The sequence below is a fragment of the Erpetoichthys calabaricus genome, chromosome 2 (genome assembly GCF_900747795.2).
Source record: "Erpetoichthys calabaricus chromosome 2, fErpCal1.3, whole genome shotgun sequence".
Classification (NCBI taxonomy): Eukaryota; Metazoa; Chordata; class Cladistia; order Polypteriformes; family Polypteridae; genus Erpetoichthys; species Erpetoichthys calabaricus.
Window position 1 is genome coordinate 163,166,047 of NC_041395.2, and position 24,587 is coordinate 163,190,633.

General features: G+C 37.2%; 1 protein-coding gene across 2 annotated transcripts in view; it reads left to right on the plus strand.

Moving 5' to 3' along the window:
- Window positions 1-24,587, plus strand: part of tnikb (TRAF2 and NCK interacting kinase b) — a 375,714-nt gene that overhangs the window by 333,038 nt on the left and 18,089 nt on the right. For both annotated transcript variants that reach the window (XM_028794715.2, XM_028794717.2), the window contains 5 exons: window positions 12,106-12,211; window positions 15,586-15,756; window positions 17,235-17,378; window positions 20,263-20,397; window positions 20,490-20,590. In XM_028794715.2, the coding sequence (XP_028650548.1) occupies window positions 12,106-12,211; window positions 15,586-15,756; window positions 17,235-17,378; window positions 20,263-20,397; window positions 20,490-20,590 (657 nt within the window). The remainder of the gene's footprint in view (window positions 1-12,105; window positions 12,212-15,585; window positions 15,757-17,234; window positions 17,379-20,262; window positions 20,398-20,489; window positions 20,591-24,587) is intronic.

Consider the following 24,587-nt stretch of genomic DNA (forward strand, 5'->3'; position numbering starts at 1 on the left):
ACCTTGTTGCTAGGGGCGTGGTCCCAGAAGTCATATGTGATGATGTCATTGCTGTGACTATGTAAAGGCTTGCGTGGTAGACATCAACTTGTCCAAGACTATGAGTAAATTCTGAAAGAATTGGTGTGTGAATCTATTTTTTATCTATCTTTTATTTTTTATTCTGGCTTGTTTTTTTTCAGTTCTGATTCTCGATTTGCTCATTGGTTTTGTCCTTGATTTCACTTTTGCATGTTATTTTGGTTAACATTTATCTCTCGGTCCTCTTTATCTGGCTTTGTAGCCTGCCATTCTCCATTCTCTTTTGGCAGGGCAATATATATTCCTGGCTCTTGATCGTTCTTTATGTCTTCTTGCCTGCCTGTTTTCTGTACACTCTTCAATTGGTTTTCAACTTTCAGTCCTTAGGCCCCCTGTTGGCTGCAGGTTTTTGTCCCAATCCACTTCTTGTCTTATTTGGATTTCTATCTTAATTAAGTAAGCCGTTTTTTATGTTTTTTGTAACCACCCGGAAATGACAAACTGGTTATGCTATATTTTTTCTGAATGAAGCAGAAGTTGATAGGTGTTTAATAGCTAGCAATTTATTCTTTTTTCACTTAAATATTTTTTAATGTTCTGGTTAATTAGAAACTTGTTTACTAATAAGCACACAAGTGGGTAACACTGAAGCTGCTTCTTTCAGAGTTATTTGTGCTGGTGTCTGCTCTGCTCATCATCAATTGTCTGAAAAAAGGAAACTCCACATAAACAGTGAATTAAAAAATCAACAAAACCAGCATTTAAAGACACAGAAAAGTAACAAATACATATTAACTGCCTAATAGTGTAAATCTGACACTACCTTTCTGAATGCAAAATAAAAGGAAAATGGGGTCAGCTAATTAAACAATGAGATCAATTAAAGGTCTCAATGACTGAATGATTGAGAAATTGGTTGGAACAAAAACCTGCAGCCACAGGGAGCCTTAAGGACAGAATGTTGAGAACCACTGAACTATTCCATGACTGTTCAGTCAAATGAAACTCAGCCCCTGGGGTCCAAGGGTAGGATAGCAGCCTATAATGCCTAGTCAGTCGCACAAGTTGTGATGAGGAAGTAAATTCAGGAGATCAGACCAAAGACAGTAACCATGATCTATGATTCCAAGAAAGAAAAATGTCATTTTAATGTTTGTAAATCAGAGATATAATTAAGAGTAAGCATCAAGACTGGTGCCTAGGGCAGAGCCCAGGCTCATATCTGATTTAGATTGTTTGGGCTATCATTGATTGACATTGGCTGTTTTCTGCAATGTGTTCAGTGTATCCCTTGGAGCTGACACCTGCAGGTTTCTCACATGGAGAATATGTGCATAATATGTGGTCTCAATATGTATGAATGTCACACTTCAGGATTCATGGCTATGATATCACTAAGCCCCATCAGCTACTGCAGACCTCTCCTTGTGACTGTGCGTGCATTCCAGTTATGTGCTGAGATACACTGAAGCCATTCAAACTCTCCTCCTGCACTACTGTAAGTTAAAGACCTAATTTCAGGGAAAACTTGTAAAAGCTTTTATAATGCACATTTTTAAACTGTATGAAGCAGTAAATCAAACATTAGAACATTAACTCTTTGAGGTCTGAATATTTATTCCAAAAAACTCAGTTTTCTGAAAAGCACACAAATCCTTGGCTTCACACGGAAATCAACACAAAACATCTATTGCCAGTGGGCTATGGCTGCCAGTTTGCCAAGAATACGTGGCATTCTGGCTGCCAGGCTGTCTTCACGTGGCGAGGGGCGGGGACAGCAGCGGCGGTCGCAGTGCATCACAATCTGGTTTTATCCTCTTGTCATTGAAAGTGGCGGTCCTCCCAGGTGAATGTTGCCATAAGTGCATCTGCTGCACGAACTGGAACCCACATTAATTTTTAATCACTTGTTATCAAAATCGGAGACTGACAAGTCAGAGTCCAATTCAGCGATAATATGTAAAGCGTTGTATTTCGCTTTTATCTCTCGCCATGTGTCAATGCTATTTTTGTTTTTGTTTGCTCCTCGCTACTCACGCCAGCACAGGCAATCTCGGTCAAACCAACGGAGCTAACTTTCCTTCTAACAAAGAGAGTCCAACTAAAACAAAACAGTGTTTTTTTTTCACCCTTTTACAGTTGATTACCACTGTCAACCGCTTCTTTTGACAAAAGTCGACATCCGCCCTGAAAGAGTTAAAACAATCTAGACAAGAACAAGCAATTCAGCCCAACAAAGCTCGCCAGTCTTATCTACTTGATTCTTCTAAAAAACATCAAGTCTAGCTTTGAAAATCCTTAAAGTCCTGCTGTCTACCAAACTACTTGGTAGCTTATTCTGAGTGTCTATGGTTCTCTGTGTAAAGAAAAACATACCAATTTACCCTTAACAAGTTTTCAACTGTGTCCCTGTGTTCTTGATGAAATCATTTTAAAATAACAGTCTTGATCCACTGTAGTAATTGTCTTCATAATTTTAAACACTTCAATCAGGTCATCTCTTAATCTTCTTTTGCTTATACTTTAAAGTCTCAGCTCCTAATTTTTCTGTATAATTCACCTCCTTTAGCCCTGGAAACAGCCTAGTAACTGTGCTCTGGACTTCTTCTTGTGCTGTTATGTCCTTTTTGTAGCCTGGAGACCAAAACTGCATACATTACTCCAGATGAAGCCTCACCAGTGCGTTAAAAAGCTTGAGCAAAACCTTGTTGGACGTGTATTCCACACATCAGGGCGCTATATAACCTAACATTCTGTTATCCTTCTTAATAGCTTCTGAACATTGTCTGGAGTCTACTGCAACTCCTAAATCCTTCTCATAAGATGTACTTTTGATTTTAAGTCTTCCCATTATGTATGCAAACCTAACATTTTTATTTTCCACATGTAATACTTTACATTTATTGACGTTAAATTTCATCTGCCACAAATCTGCCCAAGCCTGTATGATGTCCATGTCCCTCTGTAATGATTCAACAGTTTCCAGATTATCTGCCAGTTTTAATATAAGTATTAAAAATAGCAGCAGCCCCAGCACCCAACTCCTGAGGGACACCACTCTTAACTCTTAACATCAGCCAGTTCTGATAAGGTTTCTTGCACTGTAACCCTCTGCTTCCTGTGTCTGAGCCAATTCTGCACTATTCTAAAAACATCACCCTGAACTCCCACTTCTTTTAGTTTGATGTCCAACCTCTCATGTGGCACCTTATCAAATGCTTTCTGAAAGTCAAGATAAATAATATCATATGCTCCACTTTGATTATATCCTTTTGTTGCTTCCTCATAGAATTCCAGCATGTTAGTAAAACATGTCCTCCCTCATCTGAACTCATGCTGACTATTCAGAAAACTCCTGTACGTGACTTGTGCTGCTCAATCTTATCCTTAATAATTTCTTCCATTAATTTTCCTAAACAATAAATCTTGAACTTGGTAACAAGAATGTACTGATACAGTGAACGGAATCATGCAAGTCATAATTAAATCAAATGCTGTGGAATTCACAATTGTACTGTACAGTATTTACTTTTATCAAGACTCCTAGTTTTGTCCTTTGAAGAAACCCTAGGGAACATGAAAACATGTACCTCTGCTGGGATGGGGAACTTTAAGTGTTCTTGTATTTTTCCTCTTATTGCCCATGATAAAGCCTCAGTAAATGTATGTTTTAAAAACACACACACAATTGTTGCATATTTTAAGTATATCTCTACTCTGTAGTGGAAGCTCTAATGCTGTCCCAGGCAATGTTGCTAATTGCTTTTAATGTGCTTTTGGCAATGACTCTAGCTTTTTGTTCTTGATTTGATTGCTTTTAGCTACTTATTGCTTGCTGAATGTTACAATTTTGGTTTTCTTCATTTTGACAACTGCTCTTTCTTACGTGAGTGGAGCGAAGTGGTGTGTCAACATTGAACAGTGTAGGGGTAAAGATGTCGAATGAATCTTTTGGGGATCAAGGTAGTGCCATGCTTGCATATGGGATAATGGAGGTCTGGCTATGAGTGTCTTTCTGATATAGTAGGCCAAGTGGAGGATAGTATCCCAGTGTGCTTGAAAATATGCTGAGGCAGAGATGGACTTGGGATCAAAAGTGATCCTGGACTTTTGTCCAGACTGGCCCACCAACTATCCTTGAAATTCCCTCAGCCAACCACCTTGGCCTCCATGTAGGTTTATTCCTTATTGACTTCAGGTTTTTGCCTCAAATCATTTTGTTCTTTCAATAGGACTCCCACACAAAATATTATTTACAAGTTTGTTTATTTATTTTTTTATCAGTCCAGAAATCCCACACTAGCTATTCTGAAAAATTTTTATTCAATGAAGACAAAAATAAACATGCAAGAATTCAATCTTGTAATATTTTATGTTTTTTTAATGTTCTAGTTTTTTAATCCATTGTTTACTAATAAGTACAAAAACATGAGTATGACACTGAAATACAGTGCATCCAGAAAGTATTCACAGCGCATCACTTTTTCCACATTTTGTTATGTTACAGCCTTATTCCAAAATGGATTAAATTCATTTTTTTTTCTCAGAATTCTGCACACAACACCCCATAATGACAATGTGAAAAAAGTTTACTTGAGATTTTTACAAATTTATTAAAAATAAAAAAACTGAGAAATCCCATGTACATAAGTATTCACAGCCTTTGCTCAATACTTTGTCGATGCATCTTTGGCAGCAATTACAGCCTCAAGTCTTTTTGAATATGATGCCACAAGCTTGGCACACCTATCTTTGGCCAGTTTCGCCCATTCCTCTTTGCAGCACCTCTCAAGCTCCATCAGGTTGGATGGGAAGCGTTGGTGCATAGCCATTTTAAGATCTCTCCAGAGATGTTCAATCGGATTCAAGTCTGAGCTCTGGCTGGGCCACTCAAGGACATTCACAGAGTTGTCCTGAAGCCATTCCTTTGATATCTTGGCTGTGTGCTTAGGGTCGTTGTCCTGCTGAAAGATGAACCGTCGCCCCAGTCTGAGGTCAAGAGCGCTCTGGAGCAGGTTTTCATCCAGGATGTCTCTGTGCATTGCTGCAGTCATCTTTCCCTTTATTCTGACTAGTCTCCCAGTTCCTGCCGCTGAAAAAACATCCCCACAGCATGATGCTGCCGCCACCATACTTCACTGTAGGGATGGTACCAGGTTTCCTCCAAATGTGACGCCTGGCATTCACACCAAAGAGTTCAATCTTTGTCTCATCAGACCAGAGAATTTTCTTTCTCATGGTCTGAGAGTCCTTCAGGTGCCTTTTGGCAAACTCCAGGCGGGCTGCCATGTGCCTTTTACTAAGGAGTGGCTTCTGTCTGGCCACTCTACCATACAGGCCTGATTGGTGGATTGCTGCAGAGATGGTTGTCCTTCTGGAAGGTTCTCCTCTCTCCACAGAGGACCTCTGGAGCTCTGACAGAGTGACCATCGGGTTCTTGGTCACCTCCCCGACTAAGGCCCTTCTCCCCTGATCGCTCAGTTTAGATGGCCGGCCAGCTCTAGGAAGAGTCCTGGTCGTTTCGAACTTCTTCCACTTACGGATGATGGAGGCCACTGTGCTCATTGGGACCTTCAAAGCAGCAGAAATTTTTCTGAAACCTACCCCAGATATGTGCCTCGAGACAATTCTGTCTCAGAGGTCTACAGACAATTCCTTTGACTTCATGCTTGGTTTGTGCTTTGACATGAACTGTCAACTGTGGGACATTATATAGACAGGTGTGGCCTTTCCAAATCATGTCCAATCAACTGAATTTAGCACAGGTGGACTCCAATGAAGCTGCAGAAACATCTCAAGGATGATCAGGGGAAACAGGATGCACCTGAGCTCAATTTTGAGCTTCACGGCAAAGGCTGTGAATACTTATGTACATGTGCTTTCTCAATTTTTTTTATTTTTAATAAATTTGCAAAAACCTCAAGTAAACTTTTTTCACGTCATTATGGGGTGTTTGTGTGTAGAATTCTGAGGAAAAAAATGAATTTAATCCATTTTGGAATAAGGCTGTAACATAACAAAATGTGGACAAAGTGATGCGCTGTGAATACTTTCCGGATACACTGTAGCTGCTGTCCTTTAGCATTCAGTCTCATTTGCCCTGAAGTGAATGAAAATAAAAATGACATGATTAAAAATGCTTAGATACTGAAAAATTACAAAAACCCTCTTTATTTCTTTTAAATTTAAATCTTACACTACTGGACTTTTTGCACTGTGTGCAAAATAAAAGAAAACTGGTTAAAACAACTAAATTAATTAAAGGTAAAAATGACTATCTGATTCTAAAAATGGTTGGAATATGTGCCTTCACGGGAGAGCTGAGGACTGAACTGGAAAACCACTGGTACAGCATCCTACTATGATGGCTCCATGGTCCTTGGCAGCTTGAACCCGGAACCATCGATAGTCATAGACCAAGGATGACATGGGTAAGTGAGGACACACACAGTCTGTGCAGTATGAGGTTTAACCATGGCAAAAAAAATGTAAGAATTTGTGCAGGTCTAACACACAGACACAGTTAGGCTGTATTCCTATTTTACTAAACTTCTATTCACTGCTTGGTAACTAATTTTATCTCCACTCCACATGTGTTTGAAAGTTTGCATTCTTATGAAATGAAGCATAAAACAGTTTACTGTAGATCACTGGCTTCAAACAGAAGTCCATTGACTGTAACATCATCAGATGTTCGCACCATGTTTCTTTAATTTCAACTTATACCTTTCACCACTGTGGCCACTGCTTTATGTAGCATTATACAGTAAGCAGTCAGAATGAACAGGCTGTTAAGCTGACCACTTCTATACTCTGACGCCACTGTAGTTCCTCGCTTTTTGGAAGTCCAAATGAATTGTTCTTTTTCTTACACTTTGCCACCACTTATTGGAGTGATTTATTTTCTCTTTTATTTTTCATCTACCCACTTCTATTTTTTGAAGACATTCTGTCAATCTCTCTTCTCTGTGTTTATCACTTTGACATTTGTGTTAGGGTGATAGGGGACTGGGAGTTAGTAGGATCATGCGGTTTGTTCACTGTGTTGCACAGCTTGTAGTCCAACATGGCCCACAGTTAGAGAATGGCCCGCCTGGAGTTGTCCCTGTAGTCCTGCTAGTTAGTCCATCCCCGGTTGGGTCTATTCTAGGACCTGATGTGAAGATTATTGCCTATAGACAAAAGATTTACTCAAATGGTAGATCTTAAATGAGGAAACTTTGAAAATATTGAGAGCAAGAAATGACTTGAATTTTAGGTGCTGTTCTGAATTTGTGACAAGACAGAATGTTAAGAAAATTGCAGTACCTTCATAAACAGATATGTGAAATAGCAAGTTAAGCATTTTACTTTTCATTGGCACAGCATATGGTGGAAATTTATTATTAGAAATTTACAGGACATTTTAACAACATCCACCCAATAGTAACGTAAAATTGGAATAATTCAAGTGAACAATGGATAGTAGGATGGATTTATAGATAAATTCTAAATTGAAAAAAAGACAATTAGAGTGACAGATTTTGAGACTATGAAAAGCCATGATTCTTAATTTTCAGTTAGAAATGCTCATTTTTGACAATGGCATTTTCTAAAATCAGTGGTTCTGTTGTAATTTTTTTCATATTCAAACAGTAATTTTGAAATTATCTGGCAATTACAAAATCAAATTATATTACATGAAAATGTAACAAATTTGCTAATTGCAGAATGGCTATATTTCTTGTGAGTGAAGAATATTCCACACATAAGTGGAGTGTGCTCATTCATGTCTTTACTGTTATGTGAACTCCATTAAGGTTTGTCAGCACTTACTGTGAAAAACATTTGTTGTGTTAGAAAGTGAGAATAAAAACCCAGAGACTTTTCACATAATAATATAAACATGTGTAGAACTTTTTTAGTAAACATGTGTTTTTGTGGGATGTGTGAATATAGAGTATCTCTATATATATAAAATCAAACATCTGTCTGTCTTTCTGTCAGTATGTATATCTGTTTACTTTCACGAGAGAACTACTTAACGGATCTAGATTGGGTTTTTTTGTATAATTTGCTTGAACATTCCAGTTGATTTTATGACTTCTCCCATTGCGCTAAATGTAATATTTTTGAGACAGAGATCAAAGCTACATGTGTTTTAGAGGATACCTGCTTATTGGCAGAGATATCACGGTGACGTGTTCTTCTCCCCACGCAGGGGACACTGTCCTGTCAGAGCTCAACACGATCAGATACAGTCCCAATGTTTGACGTTGGATCGTACCTACCTTGGCTTGGCCAGAGATATGTTGCCAACTTTTTACATTTTTGGCAGGTTTTCTCAGACTTAAAATTCAATTCATCTTCTCAAGGTTGCCAGGCTAAAAAGGAGCAGGGACACCACGTTTGAAACTGAGCAAAGTGACAGAGGTCCTGTAGCCAGGAGAAACTCCAATGCATTAGTGAGAGAAGGACACTTCTAATGACTTTTATTACAGTGAGATATGAGTGTTGCACATTAAGGCAACTGATATGCAGCTAATCCTGCAACTTTCTGACTACTGTTTGTTTTATGCTTCAAGTCAATAAAATAATAAAAAATAAATGTTTTTCTTAATACATAAACAGTGCATATGGCCATGGCTTCACATCTTAAGATTTTTTTTATAAAATTATACTGTATAATGTTATATAATATAATTATTTTTATTTGAGAAGACAGCAATAAGGAGTAGTTTTATTTAACAGAAATTTTGAATAGAATATTGGTGGAAATATATGTAACGTCCAAAACTCAAATTGTTTGTAAACCATGTCAGCTGCATGGAGTGCAGGGGTAAGCAATTTTTCATATTTTATGTAGTTTGCATAGTGTTTAGTTTTATTCTTGTATACATAAAGTTATCCGTCACACTTTGCGGGGGTTAGGTTCCAATGCCTTCTGCAAAACAAGACAAATCCACGAATATTGGACTCCAAATTCCCTTCCACTCAGCTACCCATACAAAGGTTTCTATGTAAAATCAAAGCAACACATAGCATGTAATATGAGCACAGTGCAGTGGTTAGCATTGCCCTTCAGTCCAATAGGTTTACTAAAGAACTGTCATTGGCCTACTTTATGTTTATGTGAAAACCAAACCAATATCCATCCATCCATTTTCCAACCCGCTGAATCCGAACACAGGGTCACGGGGGTCTGCTGGAGCCAATCCCAGCCAACACAGGGCACAAGGCAGGGAACCAATCCCGGGCAGGGTGCCAACCCACCGCAGGACACACACAAACACACCCACACACCAAGCACACACTAGGGCCAATTTAGAATCACCAATCCACCTAACCTGCATGTCTTTGGACTGTGGGAGGAAACCGGAGCACCCGGAGGAAACCCACGCAGACACGGGGAGAACATGCAAACTCCACGCAGGGAGGACCTGGGAAGCGAACCCAGGTCTCCTAACTGCGAGGCAGCAGCGCTACCACTGCGCCACCGTGCCGCCCCCAAACCAATATATTAATTGTAATCTACACTGTTGCACAGTGTTTAGTATTACCATTTACCAATATGGGCACCGTTGTTTGAATTCCGAGCCAGGTTTCTAGGTGAAGTTTGCACATTCTCATTCTCGTTGTGTCTGCATGGATCTTCAGTGGGCACTCCAGTTTCTCCCACATCCCAGAAGAAGTGCACATTAGATGAAATGGCAGCTCTAAATTAGGTCTGTATGAGTACATGTACTCTTTGATGGAGCGGTGTCTTATACAGGATTGTTTCTTGCTTTGCATCCAGTGATTTCAGTATGGCAGTGTTAAGAATAAACAGATTTGTAAAAAGTGATGGGAGTTAATGCTGTTTTGCATCTGATTAATTTTCTTGCCAAATCTTCAGTCCAAATGTTGAGGGTTCTTTCTGTTTTAACTAATGCTTTATCACAAGAGACTGCATGGGGTGGATCTACTGTGAAACTAATGAAGCTTAAGCTTCAGGGCCTGTATTCCCGATTGGGCCCCAGAAGCAACTTTAGTCCACATTGCTTAAAACGTTTGGGTGCGTACTATATGAGAAGGGGTTTTTAAAAAATAATAGTATTAATAATATAGTGTAAATCAATACAAAATAATACTTAAAATAAAAAGGTTATTAAAATGTTATGTAGGCTAGCCATAAATTTAAAAAGTTCAAATTAAGGATGTTTCATTCTAAATATCCATCCATCCATCCATCCATCCATTATTCAACCCGCTATATCCTAACTATAGGGTCACGGGGGTCTGCTGGAGCCAAGCCAGTCTAAATATATATAATATAAAATAATTATAAATAATTTAAAACACTATTAACATTTATGACAGAAGTGTACATTATTATTAAAATTATCTTTCTTACGCTAGCTGTGCTCAAAAAAACGAAGTCATATTTCATTGCCTGCGGTCATTGCAAAGAGCAACATTTCAGTAACTTTTTATTTACACGAATAATCATATACAATCTTTAAACATGCTAAACATATAATACTATTACAATAAGTAATAACATCAGGTGCTTTGACATGTGAGATTATCCAAATCAAGATCTGAGATCTAGTGGTTAAATATTTTAAAAAGTTTGATATGATCTGTCATGGAACAACCTGATTGAAGAAGATAACAGTGGTTACACAGACCTCGTGGCTGATTGCTAAGGGGCCTCCATAACCGTTCAAGCATCAGAGCCCCAAAAATGTAGGTCCGCTGCTGGCACCAGCAGTATAGCTTTCACAAATTTCTTTTTCTTTCATAGTACTAGGGTGTTGTACCGTGTTAGCCATTATGAATGTAGAGAAAAGCCAAGCAAAATGACACCTTTTATTGGCTAACTAGAAAGATTACAATATGCAAGCTTTCGAGGCAACTCAGGCCCCTTCTTCAATCCACACCTATAAACCAAAAACACAAAGCGAATAATTTTAAACATTTCTGTTGAATGAGTGGCAGTAATGAAATAAGAGCTAAAGTAAAAAGATATAACAGTATACAACCAATGATGTTCATCATTGTGTGACTGAAGAGAAGAATTGCATTTTAGATTAAAGTAACTCAGTTTGCACTGCAAAAAAAAAGAGTAGTAGTTATTTTGGATATTAGTGCAGATAATTTGTTTTCTTCATACATAGGTTATACATGGGAATCTGAGTTCTGTGTTTTTTGACTATATGAATGAATTTGTCTTGCACATTCTACTTTTTGTTTCATAAGTTTTCAATATATTACTAAAGATATAGATTTAAATACCAATTTTTCAAAATGGAATATATTGCTTTCATTTTTGCAGTTGAATTAAGCGGTTTTGCAATGAGTTGTCAACAGCGTTCTCCTTTTGCTACTGTTAAACATCTATCAGTTGACATCTCCCCAAGAAACTCTTCAGGATTACTTTCTAATTATGCAGGGATGAATACAGTAACCATTCTTCAGCAAATCATTTAAAACAGTCTGGGGTATTTGGGTGATTTGTATTCATCAATCACTCCGCTTTGTAAAATGTACAAATCTTGCTGGGTTTCTTAAAGAGGCAATCAAGTGTAAAGACTGCTTATAAATTTTTAAAGTAAAATACTTTCTGAAAATTCATTTCTGAATATCCTTTCATTGACTTATTTGTCTTTTGGTAAAGCAGAATTAAATTAACTTGTTATTTCACTCATTCTAGTCATATAAAACACTTTTCTTAATGCTCATTGTGAATTCTCATTCGGCCCTGTTACTTCCTTGTCAGGAGAAGCCTCTTTTAATTGCTGCTCTAAGAAATGGCATGTTCACTTACAAAGTTATCCAGGTCCTCTAAGAAAAGAAAGTTTATAGCAAAAAAACTATATAACCAACCAATCATGTCTACTTCCAGTGCTTCATTAAGCCATGCTAGGGTTGTATAAAAGGACTGCATTACTCCTATTAGCATGAAAAGAAAACTAAACTAGGTCTTGCGGTCTTTTGAAGATAATGTGAGAAACAGGTCATTAGGAGAAGAGTGAAGAAAAGCTTTTAAAAATTGGTGTTATTATTGTTTTGCTGGTGTAATTTTTTTTACCAATGTCATAAGTGTATTATTCTTTCTTGCAGTATGGAGTAGGAGGTGTCTCAAAAGCATCATTTACTCCTTTTGTGGATCCTCGTGTTTATCAGACTTCTCCAACAAATGAAGATGATGACGACACAACTGTAGAAGGTGAAATTGTAGATGCTGCATAATCTGTTGAGACATATTCTGACCCTCATTCCTAAAGTGGTTGTAGTCTTACTTAAATGCTTAAGCTGCACGTACCACATGATCATCAGTTTGATTATAAGAATATGAGAGGTTTTTCAAACTTTGGTTAATTTACAGAAACGTTGGCACAATATGTCATTGAGATACTTTTTTAAATTATTCAACCAGAATGTAAACTTTATAAGTTTAAACAGGCAGTGGGCACACGTCAACGGATGGGGAGCTGGATCTGCATTCTGATCCAGTACAATAGACTGAAAATTGGAAAAAATGCATAATAACAAGAATTTGTGATACTCTTAATGAGTTGTTCCTCTTAATTTAATTGACATCAGTTCTTTAAGAGGCAGGAAAAAACTTGCCTTTGGATTGTTTTAGGCAATACGTTTACAATCCTGCGGAGCAATGGCATTAATCCATTTTACAGCCTATGAAAAGAACTATATAAAGTTAAAATGTGATGGTTACACATGGTTATGATTTACTTTCAGTTCACACATTAAAGTTAACCTTTCTTCAATAACATAGAAAAATGAGTTTCAGAAGGGCATCCTACAAATGCATTAATTAGCATTTCCTTGCCAAGCCATTACTGTCATTCCACTTGAAACGGCAGTGCTGATGCTGCCTGATAAAATGTGAAGTAAGGCCTGCACATCATTATGAAACAGTTTCAGTTTCAGACTCCATGATGCTTTCTTCACTTCCTTTGTTATTTCTTGTCTTTTGGTGTGATTGTCTTATTTATGCAGATTAGTTTAATTGATAATTCAAAACCTGTTTGATGTGTGTGGGTGAATTGTTGCCTTGTCCAGGCTTTATTAATATTTGAAAAGTGTTTTTTATGCAATTTCACAAAAATGTGGATACATCTGTTATCTGCAGTCTTATAATCAGCAATACAGTTGCATTACATCTGATCTAAAATAATGTTTGATTTGATCTAATATGATCAAATTTGCATAACAGAAGTAGTTTTGTTGAGATGAATACTAATCTCTTCAACCATTTTATAATTTAGGCACCATGTGTCTTTTCTGTTCCTTTCTCACAGTGATCATAATTTTTTTTCTGTTGTTGGAAATTATTCAAGCAAAAATGTAAACATTCATATGCTTTGTTGTCTTTTAAACATCATAAAGGTTCCATTAAAGTCAAACTTATAGATCTTTTCCTGCTCAATCCATTCATCCATTTTCTGAACCTGCTTTTCACTACAGCATCAAACATCAAGTCCAGGACTAGAACTAAATTTGTATAAGATGGAAAGTCCTTTACACCAGTGGTATCCAACCTTTTGCACACCAGGGACTGGATTCATGTAAGACAATGTTCCACAGACCAGCCATCACATGCACATACATAATGTGCATAATGAAGTGACTTGTCTTTTAATGCAGGGTGCTTGGTCTCTAGGTTGCGAAGCAGTTATGAATGCTTCATGGCCTCATTGGACAGCCGGTTACCACATATTGTACAGAGCCAGCATGGAGCATGTGAATCACTTGTCGCGATAAACCCATAATTTAAGCAGAACTCATGGTATTTTCTTTTAAATGCAGCTTTCTTTTTGTTGCTAGTCTTAAGAATCTTTGTCTGACTCATCATTGGGTCTTTCTCCTTTTTCAAAGAAGCTCTCCAGTTTTTGTAATCATTTTAGCTAGGGTTAACTTGTGGGCACCAAACTGTGACAGAGACAATTGTAGGAAAGAGGCACGGATGGAAGTGATGAGGGAATTGTTCAATGACGAGTGGTATTATTATTATTATTATTGAAAGTTATCAACAGTTTATTGTACACAACCAACAAATCAATCTGCATGCACATCTACACCTTACTCAATACCACCACCCCTCCTACTTCCTTAACTACAGTGCCCATCAAGGTACATAAACAACAGAACATACTGTTCTACAGAGATGATCTGGTCGTTTTTCAAAATAAAATATCCTGCAGACTCTGATGGTCAATAAAATGGAAATAAAATAAGAATTAAAAGTTTTTATTCTTTCTGTGTGGCCTAGTACCAAATGATTCACGGCCTGGTACTGGTCCACAGCCTTGTGTTTGGGGACCGCTGCTTTACACAGCACACTCGTGTACACATCAGAGCTGCCTGTTAAACTAAACTGCACATCTTTATGAGTGTGTGAGAAGCAAGATGAGATAGTAGTATTTGGACAAACTCCATACATACTATACAAGCAGAGAATGTATACATTCCTTACAGGCAGTGGCCTGGAGCTGTGATGTAGAAGCGTGAGGCATTGTACTATGTTGCCACTAATTTGGCTTTTTTTTAACTCAAAATTGGTGACAGTTACATTATGCAAAATAAAGATTCAAGGCTTACGTTTGTGGATTAATGGCTCAGCAATATTCCTAATTGCAAATGCAATTCATATATACGAGGGACGTTCAAAAAGTTTCCGCACTTTTATATTTTCGTTGGAAACGGTGAAGGCAGGAGTAGTAGCAGTTGGGCCTTTAAAATTTGGTACGACGCTGGGAAAATTCAATTGCAAACGAAGGTGACTATGTAGAAATGCGATGTCATTTGTTTTTGAAATTCTTAAAAAATAGTTTAAAAAAAAGTGCAGAAACTTTTTGAATGTCCCTTGTATGTTGTAAGTGTCGGTACAATTTATCAAAGCTAACTGAACCTCTTAGCCTCTGTCATGATTTGTTTTATTTAGGTAATGGTTGCATTGTACATGATTTTTTTCAGATCATTAACTAGTCCTACAGACCAACTTTACTTAATAGTGACACATTTCAGATCCTGACTGAAAGTAAACATATTTATTCTAAAATATTGCTTCAGTCGGGCAGCCCTATGTGGTAGCACTGCTACCTCTCAGTAAGGAGAGCAGTATTCATGTGTTGGGTCCCCCACGTTCTCCCTGTGCCTGTGTGGGTTTCCTTCTGGGTGCTCCAGTTTCCTCCCACTGTCCAAAGATAAAGATATGTAGGCTAGGTGGATTGGCAACACCAAATCACCCCTAGTGTGTGTGTGTGTATGTTCGGATTGCAACGGACTGGCACCCTATCCAGGGATTGTTCCTGCCTTGCACCCTATGGTAGCTGGTATAGGTTCCGGCCCAACTCCACAACCCTGGTCTGGATTAAGTGGGTTAGAAAATGACATGACATTTTGCTTCAATCAAACATATGAAAAAAATAGAGGTGCTGTTATAATACTATTTATAATATATATACTACTAATATACTACTTATAATAATGCTGTTATAGGTTCAAAACAAGCTTACCCCCAGTTGCAGAAGTGAATTTCTCTTCCTCTTTCTGACTGATTTATTGTGAACTTTTCAGACTTATTTGCCAGTGAACTTCTACGACAGGAACAGGCCAAGTTGAATGAAGCGAGAAAGATCTCAGTAGTGAATGTGAACCCCACAAACATACGGCCACACAGTGACACGCCGGAGATCCGCAAATACAAGAAACGTTTTAACTCCGAAATCTTGTGTGCAGCACTCTGGGGTAAGTACACTGAAAAATTAAACAAGTTCTGTTAGCTCCAAAATCTGGAGGTTACCAATGACCTAAAGTTATTTTATTTTGGAAAGAGTAATGAAGAGAACATCATATTCTGTTTAGGTGAATGCAGCTTTAATCTTCTAATTGTATTTATTTAAAATAGTAATTTAGTATAATCTATAGGTTTAAGGCAATCCAGATTGCTTCTTTCTTCAAGGAATTTTAGCATAAAAACTGAAACCCCCAATCATTCCATTTTATCTTGTAGTCAATTTAAAATATCCTATCTATTTATGCTGAAATGTTGAATCAAATCAAATATTCAACTTTTTGCTTACACCTATAATGCTAATTGGAGCCTCATAAGCAAAATGAGATAAATGTATTAAACAAAGTTTAAGACAGCAAATCTAAGAAACATTACTTTTTCAGAAAAATACTTCAGCACATTTTCAAAATAATTGAAAGCATCTTACAGTATATGTGCTATAAGTTAAACTTGTTAAATTATATATTTTTTATATTTTAAATGCATTTATTTAGGAAATTTCAGTGAAATCATATTAACCTTAAATAAACATTTGTTTTTACATTCTAAAACATCAATTTTCAAGAACATTCTTAATAATAGTTTCAGTAACTGAATCAGCTTAACAGGTTATCTTATTGGAATCGACAAGTATGAAACCTGTAGACATTTTTGTTATTTTATATAATAAAACTATGCCTAAAAACTTTGTAAGTGGATCAGTTACACATAGTGATTTCATATTACTAAATAAAGAAGATAAGTAAACCATGGTACAATGGTTGTATTAATGGAAAATACACTGCACAGCTTATCTAGCATAACAGTTTTAATTTGATATATTTCATCTGCTTTCTTAACATTTTTTTTTGTAACACATAGTTAAACAGGACTTTTTAAAAATAAAAGCACCATGGAGGATTAGGGTTTATCATTGCTGCCTTTCAGCTCCTGAGCTTTGAATCCTAAACCATTAACTGACAGTGTGGACCTCTTTCTATTTCTCTGGTTTATTGTCACAATCCAAAGACTTGTAAGACTGGTAAAATGGCTGGAGAGTAGCTTGGTTGGGCATGTAACATATCCAGGACTGGCTCCTGACATGTGTCTGATACTCCTAGAATAAGTTGGTGCCTTTTGCAATGTTATGATAGAATACATGTGTTTTGAATATATATGAATGACTCAAAATGAATCATCCTAATCTTTTAGGATGTAATAATTTTGTTCAGACAATGTTAGTCTTTTAATTAAATATTTAAAAGTTCCAGATTTATTCATGATTGAATTCATTCACAGAACACAATGATTTACATTCTTACAAAAGAAGAAACAGTGTTATGTTTTATTAAAACAGAGAGTGGAACATGAAAGTGCATTCTGTTGGTAGTTTTCTCCAAAGATCTTTGATATACTGAGGACCACCTCTTGCTGAATATTTCCTTTCTTTTAGGAGTAAACCTACTTGTTGGCACAGAAAATGGACTCATGCTACTGGACAGGAGCGGTCAAGGGAAAGTCTACAATCTGATCAACAGGAGGCGCTTTCAGCAGATGGATGTCCTGGAAGGGCTCAATGTTCTTGTGACAATATCAGGCATGTACTGTACATTGCTTGTCAAATGAAAACAATTTCTTTTTTTAAATAAATATCTGTATTTCCTAATATAAATGATCATTAATACACCTTGTCACCCTGTGTATGAGCATTTGGGTATAATCTACAAATTTTTATACCTCACCATACAACACGTTAGATTAAACAAAATTAAATCCTCTGGAGATTTTTTTGTTTTTTTGTTTTTTCTGACCTCTTGGCCATCAAACCTTACTTTATTCTTTGTTACTTAGTATTGCCTAATTTTATTTTTATATGTTTTCTTCTTTCTTTCTTCATCTTGTAAGCACTTTGAGCTACACAATTTGTATGAAAATATGCTATATAAATAATTGTTGTTGCTGTTGTTTAGGGAAGTGAATATTTTTTTCTTAAATCTGTTTTCCATGGTGGGCTAATGTCATAGAATACTGGTGTTATGGACATTTGAAATTAGCCATTTTTATTAACTTAACTTTACCCTCAAAAGGAAATGAATAAATGTGTGCTGTTGTATAAAAATCATCTTATTTTCAACTTCAACTTTATTAAGCAAAACCTTATTTCAGTAGTTGCCTTTTGTGACAGATAGGGGACGCTATCGCTCCCTTGAACCCTCAGACCAGACGCCAGATACCAAATAAAAGTCCAAATTATTATTTTATTAGGACAATAATGTCCACTCCACTATACTCATAAATATACACACTACACAATCAATAAACAATCCTCCACTCCCAGAGGCGTTGCCACCCTTCCTCCCGAATCAGCTAATCCGTCTGGGATTTCCCAGAGTCCTTTATAGTCCTTGACCCGGAAGTGCTTCTCATCCCTCAGTCCATGTGATTATTCAGCACTTCTGGGTCAGGTGAAAACTCTCCTTCTTCATCCCAAAAGTACGTCATTTCCTCTGTCGCTGTGACTAAGACGTACTTCCGGTTTATAGGGAAAATACCCTATATAAGTTCCAGCTCCTTCCTGCAGCGTCCCCTGGAGGTCCCCATGGTATCCAGGAACTCGGGGCACCACTATGTTGCAAGAAGGGCTCCACCTGGCGGCCTGGGGGTATTGGCCAGGATGAATGACAGGCCATATCCGACACTTTATTATAAACATACTTTTCTAAGTAGATAGCATAGCATGGAGACCAAGAATATATAATATAATATAATATAATATAATATAATATAATATAATATAATATAATATAATATAATATAATATAATATAATATAATATAATATAATATAGGGCCGCACGGTTGCGCAGTGGATAGAACAGCTGCCTCGCAGTTAGGAGACCCAGGTTCACTTCGCGGGTCCTCCCTGCGTGGAGTCTGCATGTTCTCCCCGTGTCTGCGTGGGTTTCCTCCGGGTGCTCCGGTTTCCTCCCACAGTCCAAAGACATGCAGGTTAGGTGCATTGGCGATCCTAAATTGTCCCTGGTGTGTGCTTGGTGTGTGGGTGTGTGTGTGTGCCCTGCGGTGGGCTGGCACCCTGCCTGGGGTGTGTTTCCGCCTTGCGCCCTGTGTTGGCTGGGATTGGCTCTAGCAGACCCCCGTGACCGTGTAGTTGGGATATAGCGGGTTGGATAATGGATGGATGAATATAATATAATAACATAAGAAAAACTTTGATGACCATAAGCTAATCCCTCTTCATTAAACGTTTAAAAATATTGTCAAATTGAGATTTTAAGGTACTACTGTTTACTGTACCATTTCATTACTTACTTTACATATCTTATGTTTCTCTGCTTGAGAAAATTCTTTCTAATATCTACATAATTGTTTTCCTAAATTAATTCTGCCCTAGTCCCCATATTTGTATTAAAGAACTTTTCGTTTTTAGTACTGGCATTCATCTTACAAATACTGGTTCTTTAATGGTACTTACTAGATTGTGTGCGGGTCTTACTGGATTGTGTGGTTACTTGTTGAGCAACTGCTTGACAAAGCATACATTGATTCTGGGAAAGGTTCTTTGCATATGAAGTTGTTTTTTTTTTTATGCTTTGAAAAACTTCCTAATACGTAAGACAAAAAGTAATATATTGAATGTATTTTAGGATACCTACCAACAGATTGAGAAAACCTGGACTTACCCTGTGCTATTTATACATTGAGAGTCCTTTTAAAAGCATGACCCATTGGTATTTCACAAAACTCTTACCATTTATTCATGGTTATTTAAGGTATGGAGCAGGTTACGATTCTAAGCAACTAAAGATTCATTCTGGAACCTTCTTGTTTGTGAGTCTTTTGGCAACCAAAAACAGTTTCCTCTATGGCATCACTCTGAAGAACCACATGGCTACCTTTATTTTTAATTGTGCAGTTCTTAATCTCAATTTGCTTAAACTGAAAAAAATCCAACTTCTTCAGTTTTTACCAGGTGTCTCATACTCTTCAATTCTGGAATAAATCTTGACAGGGCTTTCCCTAATGCTGTTGTGTCTTTTTAACAATATAAAGACCAAAACTGAATAAAATATCCCAAAAGAGGCCTGACGTGTGTTAGACAGTTTAAGGATATCCCCCCTTTTTTTATCTATACTTAACACTGAATGATGCTATATAGCCCGAAATCCAATTAGTCTTTTTTTATCACTTCTATATACTGCCTGATCATTAACAGTGACTTGTTCACATTGGTCCCAAATAAGATACACTTTCATGTTTCAGAGTGTCAACCATTAGTTTGAAACTCACTGTGTGACCATGAGTGACTTAATGAATTTTTAAAAGTCAATAAAATAAATAACTTTGTATAGCTGTTTATTATAATGTGTCTTAGGATTGGGTTTCATTATTAAAATTATTACAAAATGTCTTTTTTGTTTATAAATGAATGACAATGTGTAAATAACTGCCATATATTTTCAGGAAAGAAAAATAAGCTAAGGGTATACTACCTCTCTTGGCTGAGAAACAGAATTCTGCACAATGACCCTGAAGTAGAAAAGAAGCAAGGCTGGATCACAGTGGGGGAGCTGGAGGGCTGTGTTCATTATAAAGTTGGTATGTCTCATTGAGTCTGGTGTGAGCACAGCAAGGTGCATTGAGTACATACCCAGAGATGGAAAACTTTACAAATTTCTTTTTTATTACAGTGAAATATGAAAGAATCAAGTTTTTGGTTATTGCTTTGAAGAACTCTGTGGAAATTTATGCTTGGGCCCCTAAACCTTACCACAAGTTCATGGCTTTTAAGGTATGGCAATTCCAAAGTTTATGTATTGCACTATAACTTAGCTACTGCTTTTGTTAGGGCTTGGTTTGCCATTTAGGCTTTGCATATTATTTGAAGTACATGGTACACCGTGCACTTTATGTATGTGCATATAAAGAATACTTCTCTTTTGGAACACCAGTGTATACAAACACAATCTGCCTTTCTCTACTACTGATTTTGTTTCAGCTAACTTAGCTAAATCATCGCAAATCCAGTGCAGTGACTGAATAGCCGGCAAGTACTGGATGAACAGTCTCATCCTTACCTTGATTAAGGAATTGACAAGAAATTAATTTTGGCCTCTTTACTTGATGTTGTCCAGCATAGTCAGATATAGATAGATAGATAGATAGATAGATAGATAGATAGATAGATAGATAGATAGATAGATAGATAGATAGATAGATAGATAGATAGATAGATAGATAGATAGATAGATACTTTATTAATCCCAATGGGAAATTCACATTCTTCAGCAGCAGCATACTGATACAATAAATAATATTAAATTAAAGAATGATAATAATACAGGTGAAAAAAACAGACAATAATTATGTATAATGTTAAATATTAACGTTTACCCCCCCTGGTGGAATTAAAGAGTCGCATAGTTTGGGGGAGGAACGATCTCCTCAATCTGTCTGTGGAGCAGGACAGTGACAGCAGTCTGTCGCTGAAGCTGCTCTTCTGTCTGGAGCACACCCTCTTAAAATTGTTTAAGTTGAAGAACTGTTTGCATATATTTTTTCCAGAGAGGGGCCATCAGGGAATGGACAGGGGATTCCCAATTGGTAATTTGGTCAGAAAACAGGCGTCATTTTACTACTGCACATTTTTGAGAAGGTTATGTCTTTTTTGCTTTACACTTTAAGAAATTTTATACTGCACAGCTGAAGCAAAATAAGCTGTTATTTAGCCTCAGCCTCTTAGTAATCTTTTCCCATCATTATAGTAAACACACATATGTTGTTGCAGGCATTTTGATTAAAATTGCACTTTTTTGCTGGTTGCAAAACATACTTTGAGCAGTATCTATTTATTTATTCATATTCGGCAAGTGTTTCATTTGTGATTTCTTATTCACTAAATAAATGTATAGCTCTCCCACACTACTTGTGCTGAAGAAGGTCTTCTTCTTGCCAAATAGCTAATTTAATAGCTTCTGATTTGAGTTTCTCTACTAGCTGTCACTCACATTAACAGCCAATGCCCAGCCAGCTGACTCTTAGTGGATCAATTCCTTACTTTTGCAAATGGGGATTGGAGGCTTGTACCTTTTGTTTATAGGTCCCTGCATGCTCGCATACATAGACTTCTGAGATTTTCAAAATAAGCAATATAATCTGAATTATACCGGTGGTAAATAGCACTGTAATTCTGTGTCTTCTTCTCCACCACGATAATTTTGAGCTGGACATGTGGGCGCTGTAATTATATTTTACTGGGTCATTTCTGTAATTTAGGTATCCATGAACAGAAAGAGAGCTGAATTGTGAGCATAATGCCTGCCCTTGAAATATTTTCCTATTTATAAAAACAAAGCATTTTTGTGTAACATTTACTTTGGCCTTCTTTGTTCTTTTCTATTTCTGAAATTATCCATAGTCAATACTTTCGAGTTAATTTTTTTTATTATTAGTAAAATGAATTAATCAAATAAAGCATTCATCATGTGTTTAAAAGGATATGGAATGGTATAAATAAAAATTAGAGATATGTGTATCTGTATTATCCTACTATTTTTAATTTATATGTGGTTGTAGAGTTACTTTTTGCATTAAGTATCATTGTACCAGCCATAATATATTTATTATACATTTTACATTGTTGGCCTTAATGTTTCCATGTTCCTGTTTATATTGCATGGCCATCTTTTACTCAACACTGATCATCCACAACATTAAAGCCACCTGCCTAATATTATATAGATCCCCTTTGTGTCACCAAAACAGCTCTGACCTGTCAAGGCATGGACTTCACAAAACCTCTGAAGGTATCCTTTTTAATCTGGCACCAAAACATTAGCAGCAGATTCTTTGCATCCTGTAAGTCGCAAGGTGTGGCCTCCGTGGAGCAGATTTGTTTTTCCAGCAAATCCCACAGATGCTTCATTGGACTGAGATCTAAAGAATTTGGAGGCCATAGCCACACTTTGAACTCTTTGCCTTGTTCCTCAAACCATTCCTGAATATTTTTTCCCATTGAAATCAGGGAGTAACATTGCCATGAAGGGGTGTACGTGGACTGCAGCAGTAGGTGGTGCATGTTAAAAAAACATCTATATGAATGCCAAGGTTTCCCAACAGAACATTGTCCAGAGCATCACACTGCTTTCCTTCTTCGCATAGTGCTTTCTGCTGTCATGTCTTCCCTAAATTAACAGTTCACACATTCCTGACTGAAAAGAAAACATGATTCATCAGACCAGGCCACCTTTGCTTCATAGTTCTGATGCTCACATGGCCATTGCGGGTGCTTTTTGGGCTGGACAGGTGTCAGCATGGGCACCCTAACTGGTCTGCGGCTACGCAGGCCCACACACAACAAGCTGCAATGACTGTGTGTTCTGACTCCTTTCTATCATAGTCAGCATTAAGTTTTTAGCAATTTTGAGCTACAGTAGCTCTTCTGTGGGATCAGATCAGGAGGGCTAGACTTTGCTCCCCACTCTCATCAAATAGCTTCGGGACCCCATAACTCTGTCACCAATTCACTGGTTCTCTTTCCTTGGACCACTTTTGGTAGGTACTAATTACTGCATACCGGGAACACCCAATAAGAGCTGACATTTTCTCCATGCTCTGACCCTGTCGTCTAGCTATCACAATTTGGCCCTTGTCAGAGTCCCTCAGATCCTTACATTTGCCCATTTTTACTGCTTTCAAAATATCACCTTCAAGAACTGACTGTTAACTTCCTGCCTAATATATCCCAGCCCTTAACAGGAGCCATTGTAACGAGTTAATCAATGTAACTCACTTCACCTTTGTAATGATTGAACAGCACACAAATGGCAAATGGTGGGCTCAGAAAGAGACACTCAAACTATAGGTCAGAATTCAATCTGGTCTGCCCCCAAAATAGGTTTCACCCCAGGGGATGCTGACCTTAGGCCTGTCTAGGTCTCCAAATTTAGAGCAGGTTTTTAAAGTTCACAATGCAGAAACAGTCTTAAATATCTCAGAATATGTGTCACAAGAGGGAGAACTGTGAAACTCTAGTATGAACAGAGCCAAGCCTCACTAGAACCCTTGTATATGAGGATTTCTTAACAAAAATTGCAAAAATAACAAAAAATTCAAAAAATAGCAAAAAATGTGTCAGAAATCCAAATTAAACTTTCCATCAACACAATTCTTCCACTACCTCCAAATCAGAAACTTTGCTAAACAAAATCTGCCTAATTTTCCTCACCTCCCATCTACTATTCCGGAAGAAATATCGATCAGTCTTGTGAACTCAGACAGCATTTCTTTAACATATAAAAACATTTTAAAGTCCTTCCCTTTCAAAGATACAGTTCAGTAAGAAATGTATCTCTTACTCAACATTTCAGAAGAGGAGTGGAAGGCAGCCATGCACAGAATTCACTCGAGCTCCATATGCCAAAAGCATATAATTATTCAACTTAAAATCTTTTATCGAGCACATCTGTTTCATTTAAAATTGTCCAAAATGTTTCCAGGGCAAGGTCCAACCTGCGAACATTGCAGTCGAGCTCCAGCCTCATTGGGCCACATGTTTTGGGCCTGCACCAAATTAACATCATTCTGGACCAAAATCTTTAAATGTCTATCAGACAGCCTTTGGTGTCACAATCCCTCCTAATCCATTAACAGCTGTGTTTGGTGTACTTCCAGATGGGCTTATAAGTGGAGAAGGACAAACAAACTGTAATTGCCTTTACTTCACTATTGGCACGTAGACTTATCTTGTTCAACTGGAAGAATCCTAACTCACTTCTTTTAAGTCAGTG